This window comes from Melopsittacus undulatus, chromosome Z (assembly GCF_012275295.1).
Source record: "Melopsittacus undulatus isolate bMelUnd1 chromosome Z, bMelUnd1.mat.Z, whole genome shotgun sequence".
NCBI lineage: Eukaryota > Metazoa > Chordata > Aves > Psittaciformes > Psittaculidae > Melopsittacus > Melopsittacus undulatus.
Window position 1 is genome coordinate 29,547,569 of NC_047557.1, and position 21,125 is coordinate 29,568,693.

Below are 21,125 nucleotides of genomic sequence, written 5' to 3' on the forward strand. Positions count from 1 at the left end.
AGGGAGGGTTGCCTCCCTTGAGCTGCTGGCAATGCTCTTCATGATGCAGCCCAGGATACCATTGGCCTTCTTGGCCACAAGGAGACATTGCATGCTCATGGAGAACTAGTTGTCCACCAGGACCCCCAGCTACTTCCCAGCAGGTCGGCCCCCAGCCTGTACTGGCGCATGGGGTTTATTCCTGCCCAGGTGCAGGAGCCTGCACTTGCATGTGTTGAATTTCCAAAGGTTTCTCCCTGCTCATCTCTCCAGCCTGTCCAGATCCTTCTGAATGACAGTGCAGCACTCTGGGGTGTGAGCCTCTCTTCCCAGATTTGTATTGCCTTTCTAGGGATGGAGGTGAGGCTGACTGGCTCGTGGTTCAAAGGGTCCTCCTTGCCCATTTGAAATCTGGGGTGACATTTGTTTTCTTAAGTCCTCAGGCACCTCTCTTGATTGCAGTGAGTTTTCAAAGATGATCAAGAGTAGCCTAGCAGGAATATCTGTCAGCTCCCTCACTGTTCATGGAAGCATCCTGTGAGGGCCTGTGGACTTCTGATGTCAAATTTGTCTCATTAATCTCTAGTCCAGTCTTCTTCAACCAAGGGAAATAATTCCTTTCTTCAGACCTTCTCCCTGATCTCATGGACAAGGATTCTTGAGGGCTGACCTTAGATTTAAGCATTTAATTAATTTAGATTGAAGCAAAGAAAGCATTGAATATCCCTGCCTCCTCTGTGACCCTCACAAGCAAAACAGATTCAGGCAAACCAGAGTAGGTTGCAGAATTAAACCCAAATCTTCAAGACATTTTCCTCCACCTCTCCCTTCTTCCCAGGCTCAGCTTCACTCCTGAGTTTCTCTGCCTCCTCTCCCTGAGCAGCACAGTGGAACAAGGAATGCAGGCTGACATCAGTTCATCACACATTGTCTCTGATGTTCTTTCTCCTCACATTTTCACCGTGCTCCTGCATGGGATCTTTTCCAAGGGGCACAGTCATCCACAAACTTCTACAGTGCGGGTTGTTCCCATAGGCTGCAGTTCTTCACAAACCTGCTCCAGTGTAGACTCTCCACAGGGTCAGTCTCCTTCAGGCATCCTCCTGCGTCAGTGTGGGATCATCCCCAGACTGCAGGTGGAATCGGCTCCACCGTGGGTCTGCATGGGCTGCAGGGGCACAGCTGCCTCACCACTGGCTGCACCATAGGCTGCAGAGTAATCTCTGCTCCTATGCCTGGAGCACCTCCTGCCCTCCTTCACTGACCTAGGTGTACATAGAGTTGTTACTCTCAAATATTCTTACTCCATTCTTTGGCTTCTGTTGCACAGCAGTTTTTCCCCTGCTTCTTAAATGGTTATCACAGAGGTGGTACTACCATCCTTGATGAGTTCAGCCTTGGCAGCAGTGGGTCTTGTTTTGGAGCTGGCTGGCATTGGCTGTGTTGGACACAAGAAAGGTTCTATCAGCTTCTGACAGAAGCCACAGCTGGACCTCCTCTGCACTAAAACCTTGGCATTCAAACCCAGTACAAGCTGTTTCTTCCCTTATGTCTGTGACTGATATGTGGGTTTTCAGGGCTCCCTATCTTTGCATCTATGTTACTAGAGAGTTTCCTTCTCTCTTGAGTTTGTGAAAAAGCTTTGTACAACTTATGTCCTACTTCTCTGTAAAGACGTATTTTTAAAATTCAAAAAATATTTCAGTAAGAATTAACTAGTTTTATTGTCTCTCTGGTGTTGCTTTTATAAAGAAAAGAATACAGTTTGCTTTCATTTATAGTAGAATTATGATTCACATTCATTTCCTGGATTAATGGCACAGAATTAGCATGTTAAGAATTTGAAAAATTGCAAGGCTTTTTGTTGAAACAGAAGAGTAGCTGAAATATCTGTGCTTCTGAGAGCTTAATAGCTTTCCACATTGGTGGAAGAGGCTCCCTTAATCTTGAGCCATTAGATTTTTCTTTAAAAATTCTCAATAGTGGTAATTGACTACATATGCTTGTGAGGGTAAAAGTGACTAAGAGCTTGTCTAAAAAGGCTCGTGAAGAGGAAGGCAGAGCAGCAAAAGTGGAGTAGCTGCTCTTTTGGTAATGCTTTTTGTGAGGACACTTTACATACCAAAACTAGCTGATGTAAATTAAAATTTGTGAATTTAGTTTAACCTGTTACAAGGCTAATAGAATTCATTACAGAGGTTTAGAATGCATGGATTCATTAAAATGACTGGATTTCTAGGGTGTTGTTTGTCTGGATTTTCTGATTGTAGTATAAAAAAATGGAAGGATAGTTGTTTCCAAGCCCTCTTTTAATAAAACAATTCTTGGCATATGATCATGAGCCTTAGCTTTTTTATTGCTGTCTAGCAAAGAACTCGCCAAGGGATTGTGTTCAGCTACTAAGTGTGTCTCCAGCAACTTGTGCAGCAACTTGTACTAAAGCCTGTTCTGTTGGGCTATGCTGCTGAATGAAATCCAGCGTGGCTCTGTAGATGGTAGGGTAACACTTCTCTGTTGAAGTAGAGACAGCCTTTAATGCTCTCATACAACTGTCAGTATATTAAGATAACATAGATAGTTGCATAGACTCTATTTTCCCTTATTGGCAGTAATAAATATATTGTTACAGATGGATTTAATTTTGCCCTGCTCTTACCAGTTCATTGTCTTCTGCGTAAACCTTTTCCACACCCTGTTTTTCTTTAACCAGATTATTCTTCCTCTGGCTTCCATCCATTGTACCTCTCTTCATAGTAGTAAACAGTTAGCTTCTATTGTGATCTAGTTCAGGAATCCAGTTTCTGCTTACTAGCAGTTAAATTTTCAGGCAGGTACTTTTCTAGAGATTTTAATTTGCTACTTGAAGGCACCCCCATTGATAAGAAGAGCCTTTCCTTTAGGGAAAAAAAAAACCAACACCATTTTGCCAGTGTGGTAGGTGTCTGCCATGCTGAGTTGTATCTATTCAGTTTTTCCCTTTCAAATATTCCCTCTTGTAACCATTCCTCTGCTGTTTCATATGTAGAGCAAGGGTTTTGTTATGGCAGATTTTTTCGGGTTTTATTTTGAACACTGAAGATTGCTAACAAGCTTTGGGTGGCACTGGGAAAGTACAACTGTATGAACAGTAGTTAAAAACTACTTCTATATCTTTAATGCGTCTTTAAACCATTACTGTATCCAGTAATTTCGTGTTGCCTATTTAAAATTGAATGTCTCTTTCCCTCTCTTTCTCCCCCTCTCCCCCGCTCTCCGTCTTGATCTCTCTCTCTCTCATTCTCTCTACCCTTAATTCTCCCCTGGCAACTTAACAGGAGGCTGAATTCCAGTCATTGAGAGAAGCTCTCTCCTTTGTATCATTAATTGATGGATATTACAGATTAACTGCAGATGCCCACCATTATCTCTGTAAAGAAGTAGCACCACCATCAGTTCTTGAAAATATCCAAAGCAACTGCCATGGACCAATTTTGTAAGCAATTTTTAGCAATGAAACAAGGTTATATTGTTTTTGAAAGGTTAACTTCAGTTGACTGTGAACTGTGATGGACATCTTGAAATGTGTACTTATTAAACTTATGTAACATAAATGCTTTAAATTTTTTCCTCTTAGTTTTCACTTTGAAAAATACAAAACCTTCTTCATGTATTAAACGTAAATGGAAAGATTCTGGTTTTAATTTTTTTCCATTAGAATTCATTTTATCTTCAAGTGATACAGTCAGGAAAGTCATGATGCTGATTTTACAGAATTATAGTTACTACCCTGGCAGTGAGAGACAGTGTCATAGGCAGAGGATCTCATGTTTTCACTGCAGCCTCTTGCAGTTTTATTATCTGAGTTACCAAGGGAAAAAGGCAAATTCAGATAACATTTTCCTCAATATTTGAGCAAGTTAATAGTTCATATAGTATTGTTGTTTACATAAACACACATGGGAGCTTAGAAATGTTTTGTTATGCAGAATAAAGTGGGTATTTGCTTTAGCTACAGAAAGCTTTAAACTGATATATGCAGGATATGTTTACATGAAACTAGCACTGTCTACTCATCTAATACAGAATAGTTCTGTGAATTTCTCAGTGGCAGAAAGAGGGTAGATGCTGTAACCTTCAGAAGAGATGGAGGAGAGGCATAGAGACCTATACAGTTCTAACCACCTTTCTTGCAGCAGTGACTACTGCTATGTATTTATTTAGGGTGTTTATAAGGATGTGCAATGATTCTAGATCTTTCCAAGCCATTTTATTTATCATGAGATGGATAGAAATAGTCAGTTAGCAAGCCTAAAGGGGAATTATTCTTGTAGTAATAAATTGTTTTATTTCAGCTCCTCTTTGATGTTAGTCCTTTCCAGGTTAAACCCACCTTTTTCACCCATGCAAGTATTTTGCTATTTATTAGCCAGCTTTATTACAACTTCTTCCATAATGGATGTTGAAAGTCATATCATAAGACATGGGATATATATTTTTTAGACTGTAAGATTTCTCATCAAAGAAATAATTGCAATGTTTTCAGTGTAAAAAAAAATAATATACTGCTCTCTAAATATATATATATGTCTCTGAATATTGGAAAGCAGAGGGACAAAAAGATTAACTTGAAGCTGTAAAAAATAAAGACCTTGAATTGCTGTTGTATTAGGTATCTGATAGTAGTGCTTATTGGCCAGTCTCTGATGTTCCTCCATTTTGAAATTATGCAATATTAAACTTTTTTTTTTTTTACTGTAGCATGGACTTTGCTATCAGTAAACTGAAGAAAGCAGGTAATCAGACTGGCTTCTACGTTCTTCGTTGCAGTCCTAAAGATTTTAAAAAATACTTCCTCACCTTTGCTATAGAGGTTTGTATTCTGCCTTGCATAGTACCTGTATCATCTTTTTTGTGTTATAATAATGAGCTGAGGATGTTAAGTGAATGATACTGAATTTTCTCTTCAGAATGTGTATATTCTATAGCTACTTTGGTCAGATTGGCCAGGTTTCAGGGTCTTGTGAGAAACATCAAAATACATGTATGGTAAATAATTGCTAATGACACATACCATGTGCCTAGGAGAGTAAGACAGGTGGAGGGGAGAGCTTGAGAGTCCTGGAGATGGTGACATAGCTCTTGGAAATGTAGTACTTGTTTAGGTGGTAGAGCAGTTTGTTGGTTTTTGTTTTATTTTTTAAAGTTTGGGCTTTTTAGTGGATTTTTTTCACTAGGATTTCCACTGGCCTTTCTTTTTTTTTTCCTCTTTTGAATAGGGCTTAGATAGACTTGAGTATACAGCCTGTGGTGATGTGAGAGTCTCTCTCCTTCACAGGTTCTTCTGGGTTTGGGTCCTATCCCTGTCCTCAGTGCTGGGCCAGCTGGATTATTTTGCAGCTTTTATGTAAACACAGATCTCCTGCTGGGTATCTTGTGTTAGCTAGAGTGGCAGCCACCCTTGAGATGCCTGCAATTTTCATGCAGCTGAAGAACCAGAAGTACCTCTTCTCTGAGATTGCACTTAGCAATAATACAGTACCTTAATATTACTGTTACATAATTGCATTATCTTGTTTGAAGGATGTGCTTGTCTTTAATTAAAGTAATAGAGCTAAAGTAATAGAGGTAATACATGAGCTTTTCTTCTGATTTATAGCAAGCTAGCAAGGTCACTAAATACTGTCAGAGGTATGTACATCTCTGAAAATGATAAAACAATCTTGATGTGTGGATGCAGAAGTAAACAGCCATTTTAAGATCAGTGTCACAAAATCTTTATGTCCAGTCAGTGAAGTGTGTTTGGTAGTGAATTTTTTAGGCTAAGAGGTCAGTCCCTGAACAGACTTCAGGAGTCTTGCATGTCAAGCTTCTGAGTTAAGCCTGCCATTAAATGACCTAGCCATGTTGGTTTGGTTTATTTTTTTCCCGTTCTGAGTCGCTCTCTGCAAGCCCTTAGCAGGCTTCTGATATTCAGAATTTGTTGGAAGCACTGTTAAGGGCTCCTCTTGTTTAAAAATGTTTAGTGGTATCTTTCAAGGCTCATTGTAAAAATAACTCAGTGCATATTGAAAATATGTGCTGAAAACAAATTGCTTAAAAGTGTACTGTAGATGACAGAAAACAAGAAATACATCTGAGGTCTAGAAATGCTTGCCAGAAGGACATAGAGTACGAATATCTGGGATGTTATTTCCAACAAAATCTTGTTTTGGTATTACCTCATGTAAGGGTGAAGAAGCTGTCATTGCTCGCTCTAAAGGATTTTTCCTAGGATTTGTTATCTGTTTTCTCAGCCCCATCTTTGCACATTTTGTAACATTTGTTTTTTTTAACATCAGTATACTAATTCCGGTGATGGGAGTAGAATCATGTTTTCTCAGAATCAGTATTATGGAGTGAGAACAAAATAACAAATTATAGTAATATTTTGCGGAAGCATTCTTTCTTTAGTTAGCAGAGTACTATACATTTAAATAAGCTTTCAAATACTGAATATTGATTGATTTTCATGGAAATAATCTCTGCAGCGAGAGAATACCACTGATTATAAGCACTGCTTAATTACGAAGAATGAGAATGGAGAGTATAATCTTAGTGGAACCAAGAGAAGTTTCAGTAATCTTAAAGATCTGTTGACCTGTTACCAGACAGAAACTGTCCGTTCAGACAGTATAATTTTCCAGTTTGTCAAATGCTGTCCTCCAAAACCAAAAGGTAAGAGATCATTTGTAGCCATTTTCGAAAATTTAAAAATAAATTAAAACTAAATGATTCTCAGGTGGGTAGATAGATAGGTTTGTATGGGTTTTTTAAGATTTTGCTGATCTATTTGTTCATCACAGTTTTCATTTCTATTGTCTGCTAGATTTTACTTTGTTATAAGATGGTATTCCATCAGAATCAGAGCAGCCAGTTCCATTAATTACAAGGAAAACTGGTGTCTTGACTGCAGTGGATTGTGTATAGCAGCATTTCTTCTTTAGTAATGTGTTTTCATGCCTTGAGAAGGAAAGACCTACTTAATATATAATTTCTTTCTGAGGACAGTTTGTAAGCAATGGAACCAGCAATGCCAGTGATTTTCTTGATGATAGCTGAATTACACAAAGGCTGCACTGTGATTTCAACTTCTTTTAACACTGAAAATTATGTATGGGCTAGAGCTCCTGTTTTAGTAGTGGATTTTTCTTTAATGTAAATAAAAGGGTTTTGACTAGCTTTGATTTTCATAGCGTTTTTATTTACGAATTCTGGTAATATCTGCCCTTTTTGCTTATTAGTAATAGTACCATTTACGTTAATATAGTCTTTGTTTCTATCCAAGTTCTTATTAATGAAAAACGTGAGAGAACAGACTATTTGATACCACTCTACTCTCTCTCACATTTGATTGAAATTAGCCAGTAGATTAAAAAGCTTAGAAAAGATTTGACAAGTAAATACATACGCACATTACAGAGGATAATAGTGTAACCATATTTCCATCAATACCAAAAGTGTATATGCATCATAATTTTAAATTATTGCATAAATATGATTGCATGTGCGTGCATGCATCTACCCACAAATATGTGTCTGTTGGCTAGTTATACTAACAGACCTGCTTTACTTCATGGAGAGTCTTTTTTTCAAGATCACTCAAAGAATAATTACTCTGGCAGGCATAAGGCAATGAGAACCAATAAAGTACTCCCAGGGCAAAAATATGTAAAAGTTTTAAAGAGGCATCAGAAAAATAGGCACATCCAAAACTTTGTAATATGAAAGAAGGTGACTTACCTCCCCTTTTTCTGTCCCATATTGTTATTACAAATACAGCAGAGGTTAAAATATGAAAGGCAGGAATGATTTCAGAATGTTTGTCAAAAGTAGGAGTATTTAGGAAACTTAAAATAGCTTCATAAACCTATATGCTTTTGCTGACTAGAAAAAAACAGATCTTAAATTTGTTTATAAAATACGGTGTGGCTTTTTGAATAAACTGATTTCAATGTGATATCTTTTTTGTTGCATTAACAGCTTCTCATTAATAAACCCTCTGAAATAATATTGGTTTAGTTTTACGTTTCATAAATTTACTTTGGTTTCCTTCTCCCCATCCTCTTCTCCCAGATAAATCAAATCTCCTAGTCTTCAGAAGCAATAGTGTTGCTGATGTACCTTCATCACCTACACTACAGAGACACAATAATGTCAACCAGATGGTCTTTCACAAAATCCGGAATGAGGACTTGATATTTGTAAGTCCATTAGTTACTTCTTCCACTGGTAGGTTTAATGCACACTAAGTTTTAAAAAACTCAGTGTAAGTTTAAAAGAGCCTTATCTGAGCTAGATTTACTGAGCTAGGAGATTTTGCTGTAATCTTCCCTTAGTTAAAATTGTGAGAGAAAAGGTTTTTTTTTCCCCCCTCCCTTTAATTTTCCATTAGTTTTCTTTACTTCTAGGGATGTCTAAATACATCTTTTACAGAACTTCTTCCTCTCTGATTCTTGCAGTAAGTTATTTCCTGGGATCATTGTTGTCAGTAAAAAATAAGCGAAGATTTAAGCCGTTTCTCATGTAGTTGCTTCCTTGTCCTCTCAGTTTGAACCTAGAGATGTGCTAGCTGTAAAAATTTGCGTATACATTATTTAGGGTGTTTGGTTAAGAGGTCTTCTGCAAAACAGGCAGAGATTTCTGATTTTTTTTTCCCATCTGGTTTCTACCCTTCTTTTAGGAGGAGAGTCTTGGACAGGGAACTTTTACAAAGATTTTCAAAGGTGTAAGGAAAGAAGTGGGAGACTATGGCCAGCTCCATCAAACTGAAGTTCTTTTAAAGGTTCTGGATAAAGTGCATAGAAACTACTCTGAGGTTGGTGTGGTTGTTGGCTGCTGTGTAATGTGTGTGCATGCGATGCTAAGCATTACTGCAGTTACAATAAGTGAGTGTTTTCTATATAGTAGAGGGTTGTATGTTGAACCAAGCAGTGTAGGCATACACTCTGGACAGTTGAAAACAATAAATAAACTACAACGCATTTTAATTTTAATAAGATGGGTAATACATTCTAAAGGTAAGTGAAAACTAGCTGTTAAAGAGGGCAGGAGTGCAGAAATGCAAATATACTTCCTGAAGGAAAATGTGCTAATTTTAATCTTGTTTTGTTGGGTGAATAATCAGTACACAAGCAAACGCAGTTGGAGATGGCGCTAACGAGAGTTTAAAAAATGGCTAAAGAAGTAAAAGCATCAAAACCTTTCTGACAGGGGTAGGCAAGGTCTGGTAGTAGATTAATGGTAGAATACTTCTTGTCTTTTAACTTAATAGTGTGCAATGAAGAAATAAATTTGAAACTACATAGTGCATTATGAAAGTATGAATTGGAAACTGAATAGTGTGTCATGAATTTGTCTACAGTTCTGCCTGCAGAAAAAGAGATTGCTAACCTCTCTGAAACGTGGATTATCAGTTATTTAAAAAAAAAACAACAAAAAACAAAAATAAACCAGACAACCCTAAACCAACCGCAAATATAAAATATATTACGCAGGGTCTTTGCAGTGAGATGGAAGATAAAATGTTTGAAAAAATGCACATGGCTTTAATAAACTACTAGAAATTATCTAATTTTGGGTGGGGGTGTTTTCAGTGATGTTTATTCTCTCTAAATCTCTCCCCTTCCTCAAAGTCCTTTTTTGAGGCAGCAAGTATGATGAGCCAGCTTTCTTACAAACATTTGGTGTTAAACTATGGAGTCTGCGTGTGTGGAGAAGAGAGTAAGTAAAAATTAATTCTCTTTTGTATTAATTTTATACAGCTGTCATCAGACTTTGCCATTGGTTCGGGGTAAAAGCAGGGGAAAAGAAACAAAAGAACTTGTCACACCAGCTGGTTACCCAGTACATGTTCACATTGCATTATTAGTCTTGGTGTCAGAACTAATTAGTACAGTGATAAAGAAAACCAATAAATTGTGTAAATACAATCTGTGTGAATAGTAACCTCTGTACATTACCCACAATCATATCTGTTCCATCTGAAAATTTCACTTCTGGAAAGTTTTAGCCAAGAACTTACTTCACCAGTTTCTTTGCAAAAATGCCCATGAGTGTTTTCTCTAGTTTATTTATTGTACCATGCACAGGAACTGTATGTGAAATTTCAGGTAGATAAGTATATAATTAAAAAATATATTTAAAGATGTATATGGCTACTTATTTCTCCCTGTATTACAGCTGACCTCCATAGACAGTTCTGTTTGTGAAGGCAAGAGAATTGTTAGTTTGGCAAGACACAGTTACTAAGAAATAGGAAGAGAGGCTTAGTGTTATTTTTTCTGTGGCTTACACACTTCATGTACAGATTTGATAAAAATTGCTTCACATAATTATAAATAAAAGTTTGCACTCTATAAAATGAATGTTTGTGGCCATTCTCAGATGTCATGTAGCTTCTAATTTATAATTAGTTCACCAATGAGGCATCAAAGAAAAAGGTAATACTAGAGTAATGAATCTATCCTGAAATTCCTTTATTTATTCTTGATTTTAATTGTTACTCTTTTTACTATTTTAAATCAGACATCCTTGTACAAGAATATGTCAAGTTTGGATCTTTGGACACTTACTTGAAAAAGAACAAAAATGTTATCAATATCTTATGGAAGCTGGAAGTAGCCAAACAGTTGGCATTAGCCATGCATTTTCTGGTAAGTAGTTTATTCTTCAGTTTTGTTAATGGCTGAATTCAAGCATTTCAGGCTAATAAATACAGAATAGCTGAGCTATTGCCCTACTTCTTGAAACTCCGGAGGGTGTTTTAAAACAGGCTGGCTGTATACTATATAGCCAAGGACAGATCTTTGTTATCTTGTACAGAGTGTGATTGAATTTCCCATTAATTTTTAATGGTTTAGCATGAAATAAAAACATGCTTCCAGTAAAATTCTTTTTCTTTTTTCCAGGAATCAGTCCTTCCTGCTTTTCCCACCTCAGCTCACAATGTTGAACCATAACTGTTTCCTGGTAGTGTTAGTAGTTAACCACTGGGTGGGGAAAACATTGTGCTGTTCAGACTGCTAGTACATCTTTTTGTGCATTAGGTCCCAAACTTACAGCCTGTTTAGTTCAACAAAAAGGCCATTATTCAAGACAGAATATGTGATTAGATGAATCTTCCCTTTAATAAAGTTTAAATATTAAGTTAGAATCATAGAATAGTTAGGGTTGGAAAGGACCATCTAGTTCCAACTCCCCTGCCGTGGCCAGGGACACCTCACACTAAACTCTGTCACCCAAGGCTCACTCCAGCCTGGCCTTGAACACTGCCAGGGATGGAGCATTCACAGGTTCCTTGGCAACCCATTCCAGTGCCTCACCACCCTTACAGTAAAGAACTTCCTCCTTAAATTCAATCTAAACTTCCTCTGTTTAAGTTTTAACCCGCTACTCCTTGTCCTATCGCTACAGTCCCTAATGAAGAGTCCCTCCCCAGCATCTTTATAGGCTCCCTTCAGATACTGGAAGGCTGCTATGAGGTCTCCATGTTTTCTTCTCCACGCGGAATAGCCCCAGTTTAGATTTATTAGTTCTTAGATTTATTTTAAATTAATCAGGCTGATGGATCAGTATCCTTCTGAGTTACTGTACATCAAATAATTTTAAACCAGAAACTGCAGGTAGATAATTAAAATGAATGAAAATTAACTAGAAACTGTAACTGAGAGAAACTGATGAAATGGCTGAGATTTGATCAGCTTAATCTATGGTCATTGTTTTGTTTCTTGATGTTTCCCTCATGCTGTAAAGTACTGGTTCAAATACCTCTTCAACCATAAGATTTTTCTAAGTGTAAAAGATGTTTTTCTGTTTGTAGGAGGATAAAGGCCTTGTTCATGGGAATGTCTGTGCAAAAAACATCTTGCTTATCAGAGAAGAAGACAGAAAGTCTGGAAATCTTCCATTTATAAAACTAAGTGATCCTGGCATCAGTATTACAGTCTTGCCAAGAGATAGTAAGTCTTCGTGTCAGCTTTCTTTTTTAATGCTTTTGACTTGAAAAATAAGTTTGGGGTGAGTTTATTTTTTTGACCACTGTCTGAGGTACTTCTGTTACAAAAAGTTCCTTCATCCATATGTTATTTTGAAGTAATCTCTGCAGTCTTAGTGAGCAGTTTTGAGTGTATCTTCTGTATCAGCAAATAGGTACAGGAAATAAAGCCACAGTTCTCCATTGTGAGGTTTCTTCCTTACTATTTTCATTTTCAACTTTTTTTTTTCCACTGTTAGTACTATCAGGATGCTGTAAGATACCATGAATAAGTCTTTTGCGTCTGCAGGTAGCTGCTGGAGTTAGTATCCTGTTACTGATCAAGATTAAATTGTTGTATTTTATAGCTTGGTGAATGTCATGGTTTAAGCCCAGCCAGTAACCACGCAGCCCACTTCACTTCTCCCCTTCTCCCCACCCATTTCTGGAGGGATGGGGAGGAGAATCGAAAGAATGTAGACCCCACAGGCTGAGATAAGAACATTCCAGTAACTAAGGTAGAACACAAACCACTGCTGCTACCAACAATAATAATAATGATAAGGGAAGTAACAAGGCGAGAGAGTATAAAACTAAAAAGGGAAAAGGAAAATAAAACAATAAACACAAGTAATACACAGTACAACCATTCACCACCCACTGACTGATACCCAGCAGTACCTGAGCAGCGATCTGGGCCTTTGAGATAATTCCACCAGTTTCTGTACTGGCATGATGTGTTGTGGAATGGAATATGCCTTTGGCTAGTTTGGGTCAGGTGTCCTGTCTCTGCTTCCTTCTGGCTTCCCATGCTCCTCCTCACAGGCAGAGCATGAGACTGAAAAGTCCTTGATCGGAGTAAGCATTTCTTAGCAACAACTGAAAACATTGGTGTTACCAATGTTGTTCTCAGAGTAGAGTATAAAACACAGCACTGCACCAGCTACTAAGGAGTAAAATGGCTGCTACTGCTGAACCCAGAACAATGAAGCTTTCAGAGCTGAAACTAAAGAGAAAAAAATTCCTTGTTATGGAGTCTTTGCTGTGCCATAATGTGCCAACCTCTAGCAAAGTACTTTTTACTCTTTGCCATCTAGTTTCTTTGCAGTAGCTAGTAGGTCTCAGTAATACTGGGGGAAATGCAGAAGTTGTATCAAAAATAATGGAAATGCTGTCCAAAAAAAGCAGTTTTATAACATTATTACAATAAAACTGTCCAAAAAAGCAATTTTATAACCAAATGCTGTCCAAAAAAGCAGTTTTATAACATTATTACAATAAAACTAATGGTCTTCCACTCTCATTCATAAATATTTTTTTTGTAGGTATTCTGTAGTTTGAGGTTATTTTAGGCAGAAACAAAAACTTGTAAAGTTGTTAGAAGCACATTACAGAATGATATACCTAAGTATTCTAATGCAATTTTAAAGAAATCAAATGTGTTAAGAGAATTTTCTGGTTGTATTATTCATCTTAACATGATGTTTCCTTTGCATGATTACACAGTTCTTCTTGAGAGGATACCATGGGTGCCACCTGAATGCATTGAGAATCCCAAACAATTAAGCCTGGCCACAGACAAATGGAGCTTTGGTACTACTTTGTGGGAAATCTGTAGTGGAGGAGACAAACCTTTGAGTGCATTGGATTCTTCAAGAGTAAGCATTACTGATTTGCAGCCATAACAGTTCTTTGAACACTTCTAATTTAAAACATCTGCTGTTGTAACTATGTCAGCTTGTAAAGTGTTTTACCACAGTAGGAGAGGAGCACTCTTACTGGTAGTTAATCATCAGAAGTGATGATTGAGGTTTGTTTTTATGCTGTTTGTTTTTATTTTCATGGGAACAGCAGTGCAGTGTTGCCTTGTTCATGTTTCTGTTGCTTTGTTACAGCAGCATATGACTTCAGACAAAAAGTATTCCTAACAATGTACATGGATTTTAATTAATATTGTTTTAGTAATAAAACATCTTGGAGTATTTAAGACTGTGTGTGTTGCAGAAAATTCTGCTGCTTTAGCTAAACCAGAAATGTTAACTTTATTTCAGATAGGGGCAGGGCATGGAAGGGAAACACATTCCATAAACATATTCTTTCTTATGTATTTGCTTCCTCAATTGAAAGCAAAAATATTATTGCCTTTACTACACTACAAAAAGATTTTGTAGTATTATATTTAAAATGGCTGTTACCTTCTCACAAAGCCTGTTCTGATTTCTCAGGTGTTGTAATCAGCTCTTACAATAAGCTCCAATGTCTACCTAAATCTAGTTTATAGATATCTAGGTATTTCAAAAGTTGCCCTCCTCTCCTCTACTAATACACATTCTTTAATAATACTCAGAAAGCCTTTTACAGCTGGAGGAACTCAGCAAGCTCACAGGTGGATAGAATTTTCTAACGGATCTATCCCATTGAGGTTTTATGGAATCACCAGTAAAGGAGACACCATCTTTCTCAGTATAATTCTCTGTTTTCTTATCTTCCACCAGTAACTGACTTGGAATTTCTGAGCTAATTACTCTAAATTATGCCAGCATTGCTGTTTTGTCATCCTTGGCTTTTCGCGTAAATTGGTCAAATGTACATTTAATGAGATATAACAAGTCTAGGTTGAGAGCTGTATCTTTTGCCTTTTACCTTTTTCATTCCAGAAACTACAGTTTTATGAAGATAGACACCAGCTTCCTGCTCCCAACTGGACGGAACTAGCAAACCTTATAAACAACTGTATGGATTATGAGCCAGATTTCAGGCCTTCATTTAGAGCAATTATACGTGACTTGAATAGTTTGTTCACTCCAGGTGAGTCTGTGCTACAAGAAGAATACACTAGACGAAAAAAACCCCAATTCCCACTGGTTCATTTTTGTGTGGTGCCTTGCTTTTTGGTATGTTGACCCACAACCACTCTCCAGAGCATTCCCAGAAATCTACATTTGTAAGGACAGTGTGTGACTGTTTTAAACACTATGTTTAGACACTATGAACTTTTTTATTTTCTTCTAAAGGTGAACACATTAAAAGTCAGCATTATCATTCAAAGCAGTTTTCTGTTTTGGTTATTGCCTGTCCCAAGCATTTTAGTCTCTGAACCAAGTTTATTATGCTTCTGTCTTTTTTCTCTTAATAAAATACTTTTTTTTTTTTCCAAATGGAAGATGCATGTTATTACAAGCTCATTTCTGCCCTCTGCAGCAGTGGAATTGTTGCATAATAGTTGCTAAATTTGAAATGCAATAGGCCTGCAAAAAGAGAAAATTGGGAAATTAAAGCAAGACTTGATGTGAGTTAGGACAAGTCATTTGGCTTTTTTGTAATTCATCTTTGACTCCAAATTACTACATAGACATTTGTTATTAATTCTCTACTGAGCTTGGGGTATGCCAGGCAAAGGTATAACATGCAAAGATTAAAACGTTTCTCCACCTCTATTAACTTCTCTGTCCCTCCTGTTCCCTTTCTCTCTTCCTTTCTTCCTTCTATCACTCAGATTATGAGCTTTTAACAGAAAGTGATATGTTGCCAAATATGAGAATTGGAGCACTTGGATTTTCTGGTGCTTTTGAAGATCGTGACCCCACACAATTTGAAGAGAGACATCTTAAGTTTTTACAGCAGCTTGGCAAGGTAGGATATTTTGAAACTCTCTAATTGCTTAGCAAAGAACTGTCTTTTTACCATGACCCCATATATATTATTTACATTGAAACTTTTGCTACAGAAATCAATAATTTCAGTTACATCTGACCATAATGTGCAGTTTCTGAAAGGAGGTTGTAGTGAAGTGGGGGTCAATCTCTTCTCCCAAGTAACAAGTGACAGGACAAGAGGTAATGGCCTTAAGCTGCACCAGGGAAGATTTAGATAGGATATTAGGAAAAATTTCTTCACAGAGAGGTTAATCAGGCATCGGAACAGGCTGCCCAGGAAAGTGGTGGAATCACCGTCCCTGGAAGTGTTCAAAAACCATGTATATGTGGTGATATGGTTTAATGTTGGTCTTGGCAGTCCTGGGGTAATGGTTGGTCTTGATGATATTGAAGGTCTTAAAAGTCTTCCAGCCCAGCTGATTTTATGATTCCTTTTAGATCTTTTTCATTTTCACAGTATCAGTAGCTAGAATAAAGGATTGGTGGTATCCACAATGAATCAAGTCATACTGAAACGCTAAAATTTTTTTCAGTAGTGCAGAGCTGCATGTGACGGATTTTTTATTTCTTTTTTAAATACATGGTATTCATTTTAAAAGGTTCCAGAACAGTCTTGCGTAGAACTGGTAGAGTTCAGGGGGTTTTATGCACCCGTATTCAGGGAAGTCTGAATACACAGCCCCTAAATTCAGTAATGTTTCTGAGATATATGTAGGCCTTGAATATTTTAGGTGTTAGAAATCTGCATTTGGTTACTACTTTTGCAAGTCACTGCAGCCTGTCTGTGTGATGCCTAGAGAGATGATCAGGTGCAGGTGGTAGGTCTTCACCAAGTAGTATTTTCTCAGAGTCACTCCTTGCTGTTTTATGGTTTTTATTGGCGTGATAGCTATATATTCCTTTGACTCCAGCTACTAGCAAAAGCAAGCATGAAGGTGAAATGGCAGAACTACTTGCGTTTGCAGATGGTTTGGTTTTAACTGTAAATGGTAGTGTAGCATAGGGAAAGGAACAGAGTGGTAGGTGATGACTGCACAAAGGAAGATGGAAAAAAACACAGAATCATCATAGAATAGTTTGGGTTGGAAGAGACCTTGTGATCATCTAGTTCCAACCCCCATGCTGCAGGCAGAGACAGCTTCCATTGGACTAGGTTGCTCAAAGACTCATACAGCCTGGCCTCAAACACTTCCAGGCATGAAGCAGCCACAGCTGCTCTGCGCAACTTGTTCCAGTGTTGCACCATGCTTATAGTGAAGAACTTCTTCCTAACGCCTAATCTAAATCTTTCTTCTTTCAGCTTAAAGCCATTCCCCCTTGTCCTGTCACTACAGGCCCTTGTAAACACAAGTCCCTCTCCAGCTTTCTTGTAGGCACCCTTTAGGTACTGGAAGACTATCAACCTATCTTCATAGCAGAGGTGCTCCAGCCCATGATCATCTTTCTGGCGTCCTGTAAAACTCACTTGAATAGGTCCACATCCTTCTTGTGCTAGCCACACTCCTTTTTAAACTCCAACCAGCATATGGTTGGCTTTCTGGGCTGCAGGTGCACACTAAGCTTCCCATCAACAAATACCCCCAAGTCCTTCTCAGGGCTGCTCTCAGTCCAGTCTCTGCCCAGCCTATAGTTGTGCCTGGGATTGCTCTGACCCTGGTGCAGGACCTTGCACGTGGTCTTGTTGAACTTCATGATGCTGGCACTGGCTGCCTCTCCAGCCTGTCAAGGTCCTTCTGGATGACATCCTTTCCCTCCAGCATGCTGACTGCAGCACGCACCTTGGTATCATCAGCAAATTTGCTGAGGGTTCATCGGTCCCCCTGTCCGTGTTGCCAGCAAAGATGTTGAGCAGCACCAGTCCCAGAACTGACCCTGGAGGAGCACCACTTTTTGCAAGTCTCCACTCACACTCTTTGAGTGCTACCATCTAGCCAGTTCCTTATCCAGCAAGTCAGTCTATCAGATCCATGCCTCTCCAATTTAGAGACAAGGATGTTGTGAGGGACATCAAATGCGTAAGTCCAGGTAGATGATGTCAGTCATTCTTATCTACTAATGCCATGGCCTCAACATAGAAGGCCACCAAATTTGTCAGGCATGATTTGCCATTAGTGAAGCATGTTGGCTGTCACCAATCACCCCCTTATTGACATAAACAAAGAAAAGGGAAAAGGTAGAACTTTGAAACAAATGAGGGAAGAACCACCAAGAACTGGGGAAGAGTTAAGAGCTGAAAGGAACCTAAATGAAGGGATTTTTGCAGGTGCAGCAGAAGTAGTGTGCCAGCTAACAATTGGGAAGTGCAAATGGAAACCTTTGAAGAAGGAGGGGAAAATAAATGGACCTCAGCCCCTTGTTTCCTTCCATGCTGTTCGCTTCCTTTCATTGAACATGTTTCTTAACAGGAATGTTACCTGTGATCTGTATTCCTTTGTCTCAGGGAGGTTTTATGACATTTCACATAATTAATTGTGGTCACCTGAATGCTCATCCAGTGAGGACTGAGGCAGCATGCACAAAGACTAAGAAAGACTAAGAAAGTGGGCTTGTTTTTAATTCAAGTATCTCCATTTGTGATCTAGGGAAATTTCGGCAGTGTTGAGATGTGCCGGTACGACCCACTGCAGGATAATACTGGGGAGGTGGTGGCTGTAAAGAAGCTTCAGCATAGCACAGAAGAGCACCTTAGGGACTTTGAAAGAGAAATTGAAATTCTTAAATCTCTGCAGCATGATAACATTGTTAAATACAAAGGAGTATGCTACAGTGCAGGTATGTACTATATTAAATACACCTTCAGGTCTACACTTAAGTATCGATACTTAGAAGTTCAGAGAGGCAAGTGTTTATGAAAGTCACTAAGTTGTTACAACTTTACCAAGACTTACAGAATACAAATTAAAGTAATAACTCTTGTGTACTACTACTCAGTACAAGATGGATATTTTATTCAGTCAGCTCATTGCATAATTTGATTGATTTAGAGAAAGTAGCATTTTGACTAATTACACCATTGCTTTATCTTAGGGTGAAACTTGTCCTAGAAAATAATATAAGGTTAAGTGCAGAAAATGCAGCCATTTTGTAACTGTTCTTGTTTTTTACACCATGTAATGTCCTGGAGTGGATTCTCCTACCAATTCTCCTACAGCCTATATGGTAAAAGACTAGACAGAAAGTTTTAGAAGCGGATGTGTTTGAGTAAATTGTTGATGCTCTTGAAGTTGATGAATGAAGGCATGGGTTCTGCCCTGGCTCTTAATGTAAATATTAAAATCTTGGGTTAAGAATCAGACTGTTTTTAAAGATGGTATAATTGCTGACCAGTTGATGTCAGTTGCCATTCTGAGTTTCATCTCAGCAATGAGGAGGAATTACATAAACACAGATACACACGTGGCACTTCTGCTTTGCTTTGGCAGTAGTAGCTAAAGTACTGATGAAACGATCTTGATTAGTGACGTGGTGTATATCAAGCATATCCCAATTACTGTGTTTAAGTAACTGTCACTTCCTCAACAAATACAGTTAACTAATACATGAAAGATTGCATCATAATGTACATATAATTATTTTTTGGTATTAAGACTATTTTCTATTTTATTCATAGACATTTATAAGTACATTTCAAAACTTGTAATTGGAAAATGACAGGAAAATAAAGTGTATTTTTTGTTGTTGCTATAAAAGGTCGTAGGAATCTAAGATTAATTATGGAATATTTACCATATGGAAGTTTACGAGATTATCTGCAGAAACACAAGGAGAGGCTGGACCATAAGAAGCTTTTGCTGTATGCATCTCAGATATGCAAGGTAGGAGATTTCAGATGACTGACATTTTTTAACAAATTTTTGTCTTTTTGGTCTTGTCTCATTTGTCTCAAAACAACCTTGGTGTATCTTTTGTGTCACTGTTGGGCTACTGGTACCACATAACCCTAAAAAAAGTAGCAGTATACATTCCTGTACTCAAAAACTGGACAAACTTCCGAGTATCTTTAATACAGGATGCCAGGACTGGCCTATCTGCTGACTAAGGAAGAATATACTTCCTTTATTTCTGTTTATTTCGTCATTTGTTTAGCTTATATTTTGCCCAGAAGAATTAAAGCCTATTTTCTCCCTAGCGAGAGCTGAAATAAAGTTTTGCAGGAGTTAATATGGTCATCCAGGCAAACTCTTCATGACATAGTATAACTGATATTGAAGTGCTCAGAACTGTAATAAATTATTTGCTAGTATCTTTGGTTGGTACTGAAGATCCTTAAAATTGTGAAAAGGTAGGCAAACATCTGGTCTTTACTGTGATATCTCATTTCCTCAGAAAGAGGACTTAATGACCATCCTAGTATTACTCTGTTATTTTTCTTTAGATACAAGAAACTACAGACACTTTAGATTTCATTCCATGGTCAGTTGTTTGAGGAAAGAAAAACAGAAAGTGGGGAAGCAGGGAAAAGAGAGAAAAGGCAGCAGTGGAAAGACATTCACACCTTCAAGACATGTACCAGAAATATTTTTAAATTCCTTTCCCCAGTCCCCACATCAAAGACATGGAAACAGTAGCTGACTTAAAGAGTATTCTTCAGTGTGTGCAGCCCATAGATATTCTGATGGCTGGTAATTCTGCTATGCGACATTCAGAGCAGAAGCTTTCCTTCTGCAGATCTGCAGAAAAGGCCTGACAAGAATCAGGCAGCAGTGTCTTTGCCAGAGCTAAGATCTTCTCCAGGAATTCAGACTTCCTTTGAAGTGAATAGAGTTTGATAGTTCCCTGCTTGAAACTGGACTGATTCAGTAAACATTTTGGCTACTGAACCTGGAGCATGTACAGAAGGATGCCACAGGCAACTTCAGCCGCTGATCTCACCTATTTATGTGTTTTACTGAAGCAAGGCTGTCGAAGCTCAGAGTAGACTTGCTTGCTTTCTAAAGTGATGGAGCCTAGGTGTGGCTGGGTCTAGTCTTAGTTGCAGACAAGGTTACAAGTGAATTAATTCACCACAGATGGCTTTTACCTAACACCAATCTGAAGTTTTAAGGTGGATCTTAACATTTACAAAGTGGGTAAATATAATTTACTACACTTGCTATGTCAGTTTATATACACATGCATGCACTTCCAGTCACAAAGATGTGTAAGGATGCTGGTTAAAAACTGCCCTAGAATTCAGTTAAATATTCATATCAAATGTCTTGACATTCCTCAGCAGGTGAGGATTGAGCCTCAAGGAGTGGGGTGACTTCAGCCCAGATGTCTTTGTCAGCTTTTGATGACAGGTTCTGATTATTGCAGAAGTGGAGAGTCCATGAGCTCTGAGAGGTGTCCCATCCAGAAGGAGATGCTGGTTGCAGCCTGCTGCAGTCTGGAAGAGCTCAGGGGCACTCACTTACACCACTGTTCATAGGGTTGGAAGATGATTCGCTTTGAGCATTAGTAAATTTCAGACCTAGACACAGCCTGGGTCAGTAACTTCAGTAACAATGCTACCATTCCAC

The 21,125-nt window shown here is 38.2% G+C and overlaps 1 protein-coding gene across 1 annotated transcript in view; it reads left to right on the forward strand.

Moving 5' to 3' along the window:
• JAK2 (Janus kinase 2) overlaps positions 1 to 21,125 on the forward strand; it is a 54,958-nt gene that overhangs the window by 19,033 nt on the left and 14,800 nt on the right. Inside the window, exons 8-20 of the mRNA XM_031054217.2 lie at positions 3,294 to 3,451; positions 4,717 to 4,828; positions 6,486 to 6,672; positions 8,071 to 8,198; positions 8,678 to 8,812; positions 9,630 to 9,717; positions 10,522 to 10,649; positions 11,816 to 11,954; positions 13,475 to 13,626; positions 14,626 to 14,776; positions 15,465 to 15,601; positions 18,207 to 18,396; positions 19,315 to 19,439. Of these exons, the coding sequence (XP_030910077.1) occupies positions 3,294 to 3,451; positions 4,717 to 4,828; positions 6,486 to 6,672; positions 8,071 to 8,198; positions 8,678 to 8,812; positions 9,630 to 9,717; positions 10,522 to 10,649; positions 11,816 to 11,954; positions 13,475 to 13,626; positions 14,626 to 14,776; positions 15,465 to 15,601; positions 18,207 to 18,396; positions 19,315 to 19,439 (1,830 nt within the window). The remainder of the gene's footprint in view (positions 1 to 3,293; positions 3,452 to 4,716; positions 4,829 to 6,485; positions 6,673 to 8,070; positions 8,199 to 8,677; positions 8,813 to 9,629; positions 9,718 to 10,521; positions 10,650 to 11,815; positions 11,955 to 13,474; positions 13,627 to 14,625; positions 14,777 to 15,464; positions 15,602 to 18,206; positions 18,397 to 19,314; positions 19,440 to 21,125) is intronic.